Source organism: Ixodes scapularis, unplaced genomic scaffold, assembly GCF_016920785.2.
Source record: "Ixodes scapularis isolate PalLabHiFi unplaced genomic scaffold, ASM1692078v2 PGA_scaffold2__306_contigs__length_199485367, whole genome shotgun sequence".
Classification (NCBI taxonomy): domain Eukaryota; kingdom Metazoa; phylum Arthropoda; class Arachnida; order Ixodida; family Ixodidae; genus Ixodes; species Ixodes scapularis.
In genome coordinates this window covers 27,680,131-27,695,307 of record NW_024609857.1, presented here as the reverse complement: position 1 = coordinate 27,695,307, position 15,177 = coordinate 27,680,131, and the positions used below count along the sequence as shown (strand labels likewise).

General features: G+C 42.9%; 1 protein-coding gene across 1 annotated transcript in view; it reads left to right on the top strand.

Moving 5' to 3' along the window:
• LOC8027543 (suppressor of lurcher protein 1) overlaps positions 1-15,177 on the top strand; it is a 94,816-nt gene that overhangs the window by 43,089 nt on the left and 36,550 nt on the right. Inside the window, exons 6-7 of the mRNA XM_029976425.4 lie at positions 10,683-10,906; positions 12,002-12,121. Of these exons, the coding sequence (XP_029832285.4) occupies positions 10,683-10,906; positions 12,002-12,121 (344 nt within the window). The remainder of the gene's footprint in view (positions 1-10,682; positions 10,907-12,001; positions 12,122-15,177) is intronic.

The following is a 15,177-nucleotide window of genomic DNA, read 5'->3' as shown; positions in this document are numbered from 1 at the left end:
TGATTTACAACACAAGCCCGATAAACACAGATTTTTCTCCGGCATTGAAATTCGACACCGAAAATCATCGATTAAAAAAAAAAATAAACACTGAAAATATCTCCCGAATTAGAAAAAGAAAGATAAATACCGAAAACACGCAGCCCTAGATATAACTTACTAAATAGATAATGTACACATCGATAACTGCATACAAAAACAATATAAAAGCACAAATTCTGCAGCAGGGTCAACTCAATTTTTAGTATTTTCTTGTAGTCTTTACTGCGTGCATTAGCTATTTCAATAAGTTGCACCACTCGACTTCTAAGCCGCTCGTGAAAGTTGGTATCGTTTGTTCGGCATCAGTTAACTAAACCTCGAACTGTAGTTTTTCGGGTGTTATATATGCGACATTGTGCGTAAGTACTACCCCCCTCCCCCCCCCCCCCCGTCCCCTCATTTCTGAGGGTGTGTAGTCATAATGAGTGTAATAATAATCGTATTTCATCCTTCTGCAAAAATATCATATATCTTGTTTTTTTTTTTTAGCAGTAATACGGATTTAGTTATATTTATATATATATATATAACGGGCATGGTGGCGGGGGGCCGAAGGCGTGGGTATAACTGAGAAGAAAAGAAAACCCTTGGTAAAAACAGCAACAACGGACGGTTTATTCTTCGACGTTTCATATATATATATATATATATATATATATGGGGAATTATGCGGGCCTTAGTTTATGCGGCGTTCTGCTTAAACTACAAATGAAGCCTAAGTAAGACAACGAAAACGACTCATATCCGAGTAGCAACAGCATAATCAGAACACCCACATATCCAACCTTGTGGGTAGCAGAAACATATATATATATACCTCTACAAACAAGTTTACCTAGTTTGCGCACTATCTCCGTCGGGGACCTGCGCCATAAAACCGGCAAAAAACAAATTCTCAAGCAGGTCAGACCAATAGTGTTTATTTAGTCAAGCTCCGGCGTACATTACTTGAAATTTGAAGCTTTTTCATTAGTGCAAGTGTGTCTTACTTTGACGAATCGTACGCCGTTCATCCATATGTTACGATGTCGAAGTTTCATAGTAAAGATCTTTAGTAAGTTCTTTAGAGCACATTTTCGTTTTGAATATTTAGGGTTCAATCAATGTGACACGGCCGTTCTAATGTTTATTTTTCTGGGTTTTTTTTTGTTCAACCTCGTAAGTGCAATGACAACTTAATACATTGTGGTATAATATATTTACATATGATGTACTGTTAAAGTCAAACTAACTGTCTTCATTAACGCGTGTGCAAAAACAGGAGAGTAAACGTTTACAGGAAAATAGCAGTGCATTAGAAACATGCTGCTATCCCGTACGGAATAGTTTCTTCTCTCTCTTTTTTTTTTTTTTTTGCGCGCCCATGTCCATTTATGTATTTGCTTCTTGTCCTCTTATATTTGCTCTTCCGTCCTTCCGTTTTATTCACTGAGTAGATAGAAAACTCTCCCATTCTGATCAAAGCCATTGCTTGAGCTTTGAATACTTCTTTTTCTCGGTTATCCATTCGATGTTTTATTCGTGTAGACACGCATTTAAACCTTCCGTGCTTTCCCAGTGCTCAATCAAAGCCAACACGCATTCTCACCCGGGTATACGCACGAAACATCGGGATGACTTATGGCCTCGGTTCCTTTGAAGAAATCAGCCTGCATGCTCCTAAAAAAAAGAGAACAAAAAAAAAAAAAACGTAAATAAATCAAAGAATGGAAAAGAAACGCCAAATTACTTCCGCCTCCCGCCTTCCGTTTATGCCGCCCACCAGCAAACCTTCCCATCTCGAGACGTATTATTTAACATTGATAAATATATCTTTAAGGCTCAAGGCAAAGAGAACGGGCGCACGCACGAAGACTTAGAGGAGCCCAGGACTCTCCTTTTACATTAAAAAACACGTCGTTTATATAAACCCTGATCTGACGGGGTCGTTTCGCATCCTACATCACTGGGTAACTCAATTTTGTTGCAGCGTAATTCGCCTGGGTGACGTGTGATTAGATGAACCAGTTACTTCGGACGGCGCAATGTTCTGCGGCGAATTTTCTTGGAGGCAGTCGTTTTTCAGACTTTGAACGCGCGTAGTTCTTGATGTTTTTGTTCCTCGTGGGTGACGTCGCCGACAACGTCCGTAACTCTGCAGCTCTGTTTTCACTTTAGTATCCTATATATTTTATGTATTTGGGCATGTTATCACGTAGTTATGTTATCAGCTGCCGGAAATTTGAAATGTTCTATGTACACGTATGCCCTTAAAGCGCGAATTTCGTAGGAGGACGGATTAACATTGAGCTGGCTCGTGAAAAGTGATCACGAAGAAAGTATGTATGTAGTGTAACTCTAATTATATCTTTTATAGAGCGAAATTTAATTTAATTTTCGTCGTTCATAGCCGTGTGCACCCAGACGAAAGGTTTCATGAGGTTCCTTGTGCGTCCGGAGATTTTCAATTCCAGCTTACAAATTGTATTAATAAATAATGACCTTAGTATTCCTTTTGTGGAATTAAATCTAGGAAAAAAGTAATTACGAACTATGCAGCGAGAATCTAATCGAACTTTGACAGATTTGACAACAAGAAAAAAAAAAATAGAGTCAGCTTCAGTGTGTTTGTAACAGAGTCGATTTATTGACGCTTCGCTCGTCTCAAATATCAAATGCCAGTTTTTTTGTTTGTTTTTTCAAGCAATAATCAAGTTCGAATTTTAAGAGAAGATATAATTATGATTCAAGTAAAAAATATTTATTTTAATTACTTTTTTGTTAATTTCTGCAATAATAAACAAGCCATATTACTGGCTCTATACCCATACGTAATGTCGAATCCTCGCCGACTGCCGTATGGCTGTTACCATTTGATTTGGATAAAGAGCTCTTTAATTCATGTTCACTTTGAATTTCTTGTGACAAAAATACTGTTCGATTTTTAAAAACTTCCCGTCATTTTGCAAGATTTTGAGACATCTCTATCGTCATTTTTATTTATTCTTTTCTCAGACTTGCTAACATATTATTGCGAATCATCAGACCGTGGCGTTTTACTAGTACCACAAACATTTGAAAAATCATTAATTCATCCCACTGACAATCGTGTACGATAGAGTAAAAAAACAATTCATTGAAACCTGCGATTTCAGCTTAGTTACCCTGATGCCCAACTGAGGCTGTAGAAATTGTAGGTTGTCAATTTGCCTCCTTCCACGTTCGCGTATTAAAATCCACGCATTGCAATATTGACCACGTGATTCCAGCGAGAGGTAATCATTACCATTGTGCCTTTTTCTACCGGGTTTTCTTTTAGGGGAAGCGAGCGGGTGAATGCTACAGTAGTCAAGCTTTGATCTTTGGCTGCTCCCCTTAAAATAAAAAAAAATTATTAATGATGTATAAAGCGTGTCTGTTTCTAAGGACAAACCTAAATAATAACTGGAGAGGTGTAGTCGATATCGCTGAAGTTGCAGCCAATGTCTCCTTTCTAGCGTTGTCCATTATTTAAACAAACGCGGCATGTCGATGCATCCAGCTCTTAACGCCGATCACTGCAAAGTGTCTGTACGCATATTTTCAGGCGGGCCACACAAACAACCAATCACTGCGATCAAAGGCGAAAGATAGGCAAATAACAAGTCGGTAATAAAAGTTTCGAGAAAAGAAATTAATTTTCCGACTTGCACTGTGTGCGACGTTTCGCGTGTTGATCCTCTTGTGGTCAATGACGGACGGCGGAGAAAAGCTCACCGGAGAAAAACTAACCGGAAATAAACTCGCAGCAGAAACGCTCGCCGGGCAAAAGCTCACCGCAAAACCGTCCGGTGCGAAGAAAAGCTCACCCGCCTTATTACGAATGCGGAGAAAATCTCGGCTGCAAATGTGTGAATTGAGCATTAACTCAACTGAAATAAGTCTGGGTGCCATACGTACATGCGTTTTCCGGCACTTCATTAGCGAATAAATTATACTTCGAGTCTACCCTAAACAGAGGGTTTGCCGTATGGAAAAAAAATAATTGAAAAGAAACCTCTATAGGACGGTAATTGAAAGATAGCCGGCGGAAAGTATATTGTAGTAGGCTGCAGCCTGTGTAGTTCTTAAGTTGTTATGCCGTATATTGAATTACATTTTATATAGTAGGCCGACACGGCAATTTGATGTGCATTTAAGAATGCACGTTTTGAATTATAAGCTCTTACGAAAGTGTATAATCCCGCCATCCTGATTGCGCCTCAATTAAATATGGCAACACTTTTGCAAACACGGTCGACATGAAAGCGGAACGAGGGCTGCAGCGGAGCGCCCTGATTTGAAATCTGCACCGCCCACAAGGGGCACGTCTGGGGTCCTAAGCTCGTTAAACCCTAAGTTGGAGCGCAAAGTTCGCGGAGCGCGCTGATTGGACGTCCGTGAAAAAAGCGCGAAGTCATCGTCGTGATAGTCCAATCGGTGCGCCCCGTCAACTTCGGCCCTAAACTTTCTGCTGGACTAGTTTAGACGTCCTGGGCCTCTAAACTCGTCAAACGCAAAGTTGAGGCCCAAGTTGACGGAGCGCACTGATTGGCCTATCACGACGATGACTTGGCGCTTTCTTCGCCAAAGACCAATCGGCGCGCTCTCCAAAATTTCAGCTCCAACTTTGTGTTTGACGAGTTTAGTTTAGGGTGTAGATTTTGTCGCACTACCACTCCAAAGTGCTCACCCCGATCCCAGAATAGAGGCACAGATCGTTCACTTCATAAAATAAACATAGGATTGATAAAAAAAAAACAATCAATCTTGCATCGAAATTGTATTCCAGGTGAAACTTCAACAAATCAACATAGAATTGACAAAAATTATGGAATTAAAGTTCTTGCCATAATGATCTCAATTTCAATTGTCACGAAGTTTCTTTGTAGTCAAAGAAGAGCACGCAAGTCACATGCACCACACTTTAATTCTTTCACGAGCAAAAGCCCCTATGTTTTATATACCGGGTGTTTCAGCGAAAGCTTTAACAAATTGCTAACAATAGGGTCGTTAAAAACGAAATGATACAATATTTCAAAAACTAACTTTTAGTCACGGGGGACGCCAGGAAATACAAAAAATATACAAAATTCGCTGTCTAATTAACAAAACGTGCTAATTAACTTTCTTAATAACGATTTTATTGGAATTTCCAACAGATAAAAGATGTGGCCTAAACTGTCCAGAGGAACGTTTCTTCTTTTTTTTTTTTACATATTTATTTTGTCTTAATCCTTTATATACCTTATATTCAAAGTGCTAGCACCAAGCTTTGTAACAAATCGTGACAATGTGTTTGATGTCTTGATTTATATTACAAAACATGCGACATGTAACGGATAGGAAGAACTTATTTTCTTCTGTCGGATGTGCAATCAACAATCAATGTTATACAATTTCGCGTTGGACGCACATTTAAAGACATTCCAAATTATTCTCAGGTATCATAGAGAAACGACTTCTCAAGCTTTACGAAAAAACGGTTTGTGTACTGGCGTGCTGGTGGATGTTGATCATGTTGAAAATGACCAGACTGTGGTAAACGATAAGAAACTTCGTGGTAGAAAAAGGACACATAGGCGAAGAAGGACGTCTCATAGTTTTACGAAGTTTCTAATCGATTACTTGGGTGAATTTTAGCATTATCGAGCTTCTTGCTGTTTCGGCCTTTCTCACACAGATTACCAATAAGAAAGCCCATACCCATTCAGAAAACGCCAAGAACGCCTTTATCGAACCAACGCGTAATCACGATGTGGTGCTTCTAGTGCGTAGGTTGGAAAAGAGACACTGGAAAACGAACCTTAAAGTCCAACGTCTCCATTGCTCACGCAGGATGGTACTGCGCCTAACAAAGTCACTTAGGTCGTATATCAGTAAGTGACCGTAAATGGATGACCAAGTCTAGAAAATTATTAAGTGTGAAAAAATGCTTTTTTAGTTGAAATAGTGCTTATTACGTTTAGAGAAAACTAAAAACTTCGTGATTTGGATTGCCGTGCACAGAAAAGTCCGCGCACCGAGAAATCCGTGCACCGAAACGTCCGTGCACCGAAAAGTCCGCACCGAAACGTCCTACACCGAAACGCCCTACACCGAAAAGTCCTAGACAACACTCGTACTGCTGGGGCGCGAATCAAATCGGACGGCCGGAGAAGCTTTCGCGCGCTCGCTTCGGGATCTCGAAGGCCATGAGGGCAGCCCAACTTGCCTCCGCGCGTCAGAATACAAGGGCATCGCATCATACAGTTGTATTGATCTTCGTTGCTTTTTATGCCTCATAGCAGCGTACAGTCAAACAAGAATAAAAAAAAAATGAAAGACGTTTGCAATTCTCTGTAACACCGAATTAGAGCGCAGCTGTTGTGGAGGAGGGGGAAGGGTACGGAGAGAGAATATGCCCCTCTTCCCACTTCCCTCCTGCTCCCCTCCCATTTAGTGGGGAAATATTTCCCCTGAATTTAGCGGGGAAACGTCCCATAATACAACGCGCGGTTACGCCGACACCGACGCCGCTCAACCCGGAAACAGGTACCTAAGAGCTGCGCTCTAGAAGACTAAATACGCGCAAAGTTAGGTGCTTAATATGTTAATAGACCGTAAGCTTGCCCCGCGAAAATGGCGACAGCGGGAAGCAGTGCCAGGGGAGGAGATGCACGCATGCGCAGAAGGTTAGTCGAAAAGGGTTTATTGTTTCACATTTTCCTTACTAAAGACCTAAGGCGCGTAGGAAAAATTTGTTTTCAGTTCTTTAATCCAAACGTGATGGGGAACAACTACTACGATTGTTTGACCTAAGTCTTAACACTCTTAGCCCGGCTCCTAGTCAGACGTAGTATAGGAAGTGCGGTCGTCGTGCCGAATGATGTTCTGCGGGCTTCTTTCGGGAAAGTATACTCGCACCTATACGCGTTCGCTGGCAGTCCTCCAAAAGGCCATTGCACTTATCTACATCTGGAATGGGGCGATAAGGCGGCGGCCGGCTGTATAACTCACGCTGTCCCTCTCCGGGCCATTAGTGCGACGTCCGAAAGTGCCCAAGGACCCGTGCATGTACTCTCTGATCACGTTCTCCTTTCCTTACCCGGTTCCGCCCACAGCCCCACTTCCCAGTTATCGACTTTCTGCACCTCTCTTCATCTTTCGATTGTTCGTCCGCAGTCTTCCTGCCCTCTCGGGCCTTCACATTCTCTGTCTGTAATACTTTTGAGCCCATTTTGCAACCTTTATTTTAGAGCCCGCCCCCTCCCCCCAATATATATATATATATATATATGCTCGCGAAACGCGTGCTGCAAGTAATACGCGCTATCTCCTACCAAGTCCATCCCCTAAAACGGGCACTTTCTTCCTTTACAAATTTTTATTTTTAAATACCAACGTTTGTAGTAGATTTTTTGGTAGTTTAACAACCAATCGCGCATTTATTTTCAATATTTGTTTATGATTTTTTCTTTAACGAGTCCTTACGGGTACGTTCGATGTTCCCGGCCAAAAAAGGTTATCGCGTACCTCTTTCTTTCATTGCTTCCCAAAATGGCGTTTTATAAATCATCGTCGCACGCTGGCGCGAAAAGGAATAGTGCGGGGTGGTTTCCTCATGTCCTCCCCAGCGACCGACCAACTAAAACGCAAAACAGCCACAAAAAGAAAAAAGGAAAGACCGTGAATAGATTTCAGCTTTTCGAAAGACACTTAAAGTTGATTGCCTCGTTTTGGAGGAAGAACGGTGTGGGTGGGCTGCGCTTGAGAGCGACTATATCGCGCCTAAGGTGCCTTTCGTTCCAAGCGCTCCTTTATGGAACGGAAGATGAATTCGCTCAGTTCGATGAGTCGTGCATGACGTGAGCTCGCGCCCCCTCTTCGCCCACGAGCAATATTTTCTCCTCGGTTCTATCTCCGCCGCTCTGGAAGAACGCGCATCTGTTGTGCTTCGTTGTGAAAGCTCGAGCTACACTCTGCTTCAACTCGGGGTACGTTTTACAGAAGAAAAAAAGAGGGCCCTTTCTGCGTGTCGAGACTACGAACGACGCACGTTCGAGCTTCAAATGCATTCATCTTTGAGCGGCGACTCGGCGAAGCGAGCTCCGCGCCACACTCTGCAAATAACGCGTTAAGGCGCCGGCCGTTCTCTTTTGACAGGCGTTCGTAGGATGCGTCGTGCATCGAACAAAAACTTCTCCCACTTTATTTGCCTTTTTTTCGTGTTCTTCGTTGTGCGAACTCGGTTCTTGAGCGCTTTATTCTTGTTGGGGTTGCCTTCCAAGGACGTAAATGCTTTTAGTGGATCGCTTTCGCTTGATGTCTTGGTAATGACAATCTAGACTTTTGAATGTAACTGGTTTGCGTGATCATCTTCGGTGGGGATTCATCTTTAACATTCGTTTTTGCGTGCGTTTAGTTGACATTTCTTGATGGAAAGAAATCATGTTGGTCGTTGTTTTAGTTTGGAACTGTTGTTGTCTCGCTAATTTATCTGTTTCGCAGTCTTGACACCTCTTTTATTTTCTTGCCGAGAACATTTCAGCTAAGAAAGTTTCAACCCTGAAACACAGAAGAAGAAAACAAACCAGTAAAAGTTAAAAACGTTTGCATTTCTAATGTACCTTATTAAAAACTGAAAAAAAAACATTAGGTGAGAAAACTTTAGGTACTTGTTATTCTCAACACTGCTGTGAAACAACAAATAGACAGGCAACTGTTGCCCCAAACGGCTCATTTTTCGATTTCCCACAAACCGGGTAGTTGTCTTTTTGCAGTTGATATTTGTTTCTATGTAATCATGTCGGCAGAAATAATTTTATATATCAAAGCACACAAGAGTTGAGCAATTTCGAAGTACATTTAGGATCACCTTTTTTTTAAAGACCCACTCTTTTCAAACCATTTTCTGCTTTTGTGACCTCCCTGTTGTTATTAACTAGAATTTAGGTATCCTACCATTAGAAAATCCCCCCGAGCAAAACGAATCGGAGACATTAGTTTAATATTATACAAAGGCTGAGGACACTTTTTATTAAACAACATCAAACCCCTTTCAGTATCTCGAGCGAGAACGAAGGCAGAACAGGTGACGTGCTAATATTTATATATATTAATTTGATTTATTGCAATAATGTGGACATAAAGACAGGGCCGGCGCTACATAACGCGGGGCCCAGGGCAAGAAAGTAAAAAAAAAGAAAGTCAACAAAAGTTTAAAAAGCAAAATCTGAAATTTGAAAATAACATCGCTTATACTAAACTTGAAGAAAAACGAGACGGGCACATTATCATGCGGGATATCTCTGGTGTGTATTTATTCAGTAGTGCTATGTGCAGATTGGCTTGGTTTTTTATATATGCAATGAATGAACAGAACAGAGAACTGAGCAATTACAAAGGTGCTATCGACACACGCCAGCCATAAAGTCACAACGAGGAAAACGAGAAAATAACATTACAAAACATAGACTATACGAAGATATGAAGAAAAGCAACAATACACTACGCAAGTGCCCAGCCCAATGGGAATATCACACAGTCTAGGACGGGCAAGTTCATCGCTTCGGAGAGCTAACACGGCACGTGCCACGTCCATGATGGCGCTATCGAAAAGCTCTTTCTTGAAAATTTTTATATACATTGCAGCGCGTCTTGTAATGTAAATATACTTTTTGTAAAAGTATATTTTCGTCATCATTCGCCGTGCTTGGCTCACCGCGTGCTGTATGTGGAGACAGGCGGGAGCGGACCTTTTGCCTGTCTGCAAACTTAAAAGGATGGAACAGTCCGGGTGGCATTGTGGCAACACAGGCATTTTTCTGTCCGGGTGGAACAGTCTGCCAATTGGCGAAGGGCCCCGCGGCCGTCGGCCAGCTATTTTTTCCTTTGGAAAACTCCACGAGGAGAGGTTAGTTTTGTAACACAGGAATTTTTCTGTCCGGGTGGAGCAATCCGGAAATTGGCGAAGGGCTCCGCGCCCGTCGGTCAGCTAACTATTTTTTTTTTGCCTTTGGAAAATTCAGCAATGAAAGTTATCTGTAGTGGCGATGTTGCAATTTTACAAAAAGTTCAACCGGCGAGTGACCGCGGGGCCCCTCTGTCACTTGCGGGGCCCTGTCGTAAGCGCGGGGCCCGGAGCGCCCGCCCCGCTCGCCCATGCCTAACGCCGGCCCTGCATAAGGACATGTTATAGGACTTAATCAAAAATGACATGGCTTCAATACAAAAGCACGAAGCATATCAGATAGCAAGAAAAAAAACTCAAACCACCGAGAGTATAGTTGACTCAAGCTTCTAAACATAAATAAAATAATACTAAGTTTACTGCGGAAGCTCTAAAAATACATTTACTGCATCGCTTTTACTTTGTGGTCTATTTGGACAAACGTCATTTCTGGGACATGGGTCACTTAGGTTTACCGCGAAACTTCACTTTCGACTTTAGTACACACTGAACTTAAAAGAAAGGCACCTCTTAACATGAATATTTTCATATAACGGTTTGAAATTGCCAACGAGACACCCGCAACCTCACGCCGACTTTGCCATTGTAGACCCAATGTAACAAAAAACCTCTGCCGTGCTCTCAACTAACTTTCTGCCTTATATGGGACAGATAATGTCTAAATTTCATTCGCATTTTGTGCTTTTTGCAGCTGTCTCAACAGCCCCGACATGATCGTAGTGCACGACGGCAAAGACAAGCTCGCTCGGGTCATCGGTCAGTTTTGTAACACGAACTACTACGTCGAGCTGCTTTCAACGGGACCGGACATGTACGTGGAGTTCATCAGCAGGAGTCACTTTCCTGGTCAAGGATTCAAGGCTTCCTACCATTTCGAAGAGGAGCTACATTACGCCCTGGGAGCACCTTCGACAGGTCAGTGTGCCTCTTCCACGGAAGTGATCCGCGCTAAGGGTCCGCCTTCCACAAACGGAAGCGGATGCTATATGCCGACTGATCTAACTCCAGAAGTTCTGAGAAATATATACTCCTCAATATTTTACCTAGATGACTCGGTTGCTGAATCATAAATCGTTTGAAGCAATACGGTTTAGGCTACCATGTGATGTTTGATTCCTCTAGGCGTGTGTTCTTTGAATATACCTTAAAGTAGATACAGTCAGAGAGTCAGTCATGTGAAACTTCAGTCATCTACTATTTCCGATCATCCTGAGTACATACTGTGCAACGATACACCAGGAGAACATGGCAAGTTTGGCTATTGAAGCACGTTATTATGTCAGGTGATTGAAATATGCGTTCGCATAGATCACGTGGCTATTTGTGCATGATGCCCATTACCCTTCTCGCTGGTTGTACTAATGAAAGGGACACGAACGCTAGGTGCTCTCAGTGCATTTCGGGGTCGTATAACTGGAGACTTCGAGATAGCGTAGTCACCTAAATAGGTGCAAGAAATGCAGAGTATCTTTTCACTTTACTGCTTTGCGCTTGAGGTCGCAGACTCGCATGGCACTTGGCAGTCACAAACCGGTTACTACAAAAAAAAAGGTCGCAATGACAATAATCCACGCCTCGCCGTTCATGATAGCGGCATAAAAGAATTCCAGAGAACGGGCCCCATTAACCAGGACGCATCAGAGAGTAGCATGATTTACGTTGTATAAGTATCTCTAAAACGAAGCGGGCTCATGCAAAGGTAGATTACTCACGTCGATTTGAAAAGGAAATGGAACTAGGGGAACAAATACGCCGCGATTTGACAATGTCCGAAATATGAGTTTTGTGGTAATGCTGATACCCACGCCGCTAAATCATTTTGAAACCTTTTGACAAATAATTAAATCATCAACGAACCAAAGCATGCCGAATGAAACGCTTGAGAGTCAGGGGTGTGAGCTTAGTGTCGCCACACACAATAGAATTCTTAATGTTAGCGTGGGCAGGGGAATCTGCCTATTGTCTGCTGTTCTTACAGAGTAAAATCATTTCTCTTTTGCTATCGGACAGAACTTCTCCAGGCGTGGCTTTCTAGATGTGCTTCAACGTCATCACCATGGTCTTCGATTTCCGAGTCAGAAGTGAGCCTTCAAAGCACAGATGAGGTGTCAAGCACGACACCTAACCCAGGTATGTTTTTTACTTCTTCATCGTGAATCCTGGACGAATTTGAAAGAAGAAATTCGCGTGACTGTATGTCATAAATATAAATGTCGTAGTAGATGTCATCATACGTTAATTCAGATAAAGTAATGATTCGAATTCCCATTAGCCTGTGTGGATATTTTGTGCATATTTAGAACGAAATTTAGCGCATATTAGTAACGGCATGTCGACAATACATATATAAAAAAAATTTAAACAAGTACAGCAACCCCTGGTGCAAATTTATATTTACATCGCACGATCAAGGCATACAAATATACATACGCGATACCTAGGAGATATTGAATATAATTAAAGCATTACAGCAGCTAGTATCCACCAAACCCTATTTTTCTTGCAATTAGGGATAGTACAGCTTTCTCAGGTTCAACGAAAAAGCAGTCCCAAATATCAGTATATGCGCAGCTATTCGCAACTCTAACCGATCCGAGCGCCACCCTATCAGAAAGGACGCGAAGAAGCGAAGCGGAAGCCAGCACCATTTCAAATGGGCACCGAAGGCTGAAGCAACTCATGGCAGCCAGAGTGCCATGGGATCAAATGCACGAGTCTTAAGTTTCGGATATACGGGCATTGTTTCAATACAATACTCTGCTTTCATAAATCGCACACCCAAGAATATATAAATATACGCCATAATACGTTCTAGATACAATCTATTCTCCGTTTCTGTATCGTGACAGCGTGTCACGCCACGCGAGCATCCACGAGGAGGAAAGCACGTACCCCGAAATACGCAAGTTTTAAGAAACAAACATACCTATTTGTTTCCATTTAAAAGTTCCTTCGTACTTTATTTCCGCTTTGTCGGCAAACTCTTCCTAGGCCTCTTTTATATCTTTTATATTTTCGAAAGACAACGCAAGGCGCCACGTCCACGTCCTGCGAAACGTTGGGACACATTCCTTTTTGCACGACGGCGTCTCGGAATCGTTCTTCCCCTTCCGAAAGATACTTTTTTTTCTTCTTCTTTTTCAGGGAAAGGAGTCACAAGACACTCCTGATGGAGAAAAGTGTAGAGGCTTCTTCCGTTCGTGCACGTTTCGCGCACTAACGCACAACTGCAGACCTAGCAGCATGCAGAGGCATATCCTCCTCCCCTCAGCCGGGCCCAAGTCGAGCAACAGATCTGCTGAGCGGCACGGACAGCGTTATGGGCGCACGAGTGGCTAGGCGGAGCAATACGACTCCGGCATCGGGCGCTCGTTTTCTCGGAGCAGTGCATCCAAATTGGGTTAACCAGAATCCCAAGACGGGAAGCTGCAGGCTATCGCATTCCTTCTTTTGCATCCGCCGCGCCGACCCCCCAACGTAGCAAAGAACTACTATACGACCGGCCAAGGGGAATTCGACGTGCTCGGGCTTGCGTAACCGGATCAAGGTTCCACCGTTCATATTACATTATCCGGCATTAACCTGGTGTTCCAGGGTTTCAATAGTATTTTGGCTCTTTCTTCTTTCTTGAGTACAACACCTTCCTCGGTGAGGCGTCTTCTGCGCGTGCTTTCAAACAAAACGCAGAGACGGAAACCATCCTGTTTTGAAGGAATGCTTGTCTACTAGTCCGAAGTTATACCTAGTACGTTTTTGCTGGTTCGTTTGTTTGCCAGTTGTTCCGGAGTCTGTCGGTGAGTGAAGAAACTGTGATCCGAAAAAATGTAAAAAAGAAAAGAAGATATCAACGTCATCAAAAAATTTTCAACGATTTTAGCGCTGGTGAGCGAATATTGCCAGTTGCAGGAGAGTACAGCCGGACTCCATAAGGCGAACCTTGAGCTAGCTTTCCTCTTGGAGAGAAAAACAGACAACCTATAAAGTACCGTGTTACGCTCCTGTTGCAGGACTCGTTAACAAATTTTTCTTTTTTTTTTTTTAATGCAAATCGTGGACTGTCTCATGGAGCGAACCGGCGTTATCAGCTTTTGAAGCCACGCCAAACGGCACCTAAACTCTCCTGTCCTAATGGAGCGAAGCCTGTCATCTGCAGCAGCGATTCGATGGATACGCTCCCATTGGCTGGCGCGCGTCATAGCTCGTCGGCGGCCGCAACCTCGGCAGTAGCGAAACCTGCCCCTCCGCGAAATTACACCGCAGACGAAATAAGGGAGCGGAATAACGCAGCACAACAAGCGAGGAGGCAGGCAACGAAATGCACCATCGTTGTCAAGTCTCCGAATACACGCCGGGCGGAACGTGCAGCGGAGCAACGCGTTAGGAGACAGAAGTCACAGAACAAAGCATTTTGAAAGCGTGAGGCGCAAGCGGATTGAGATTCAGAGCGTCGACAAGACGGCGAGGCCCTTCGACAACGCGAGGCGGAAGAATTTTTTCTTAATCGAGAGGAAATGAAGAAACGCCGCTGGACACTGTATACGTTAATCAAAAAATGAAAACAAAACCTCGTTTTTTACAGTTTTTAAATAAAATATTGTTTGTTTAAATTACATTATTTTATATAAACTATTCTAGCCAAAAAAGTTATGCTTTACCATTGTATACATTTTAACATGGCACACTGACAGATCAATTCGCCGGATCACCGATAACAATGCGGAAAAAAAGGAATTACTCTAAATGTAAAGTTTAATTAACTACATTTTAATGCTGTAATTCCCATCGGGCTTGTACAAAAACAATTTGGTATTGTCATAATTAGTTTAAAACAACTTTTTTTTTTTAGTTCGGCCTTGATTGCTATTAGCGCCGAGATGTTTCGGTGGCGCCCTCTTAGGGCTTCCATCCGTGACGTCACGACTGGGATTTGCCTCGCCGTCACGTCACCAGTTGTTATCCTGGCTACTTACCATCGGGTGCGATGACGAGTTCGGTGATGTGTTTAAAAAGCGCAGTGGGACCTAGGAGCCATCGCAATCCGAAACTAACACCGTCAAAGTTGACAATCTGACAATGCTCATATCCCATGGTTTGGCCAATCGTGGAAAGCTGACCGCAGCGACGCTTTTGGTCGCGCACATCGCTAATAAGTTGTGTTGCCGAGAAACGAAGTACAAGCAAGATCA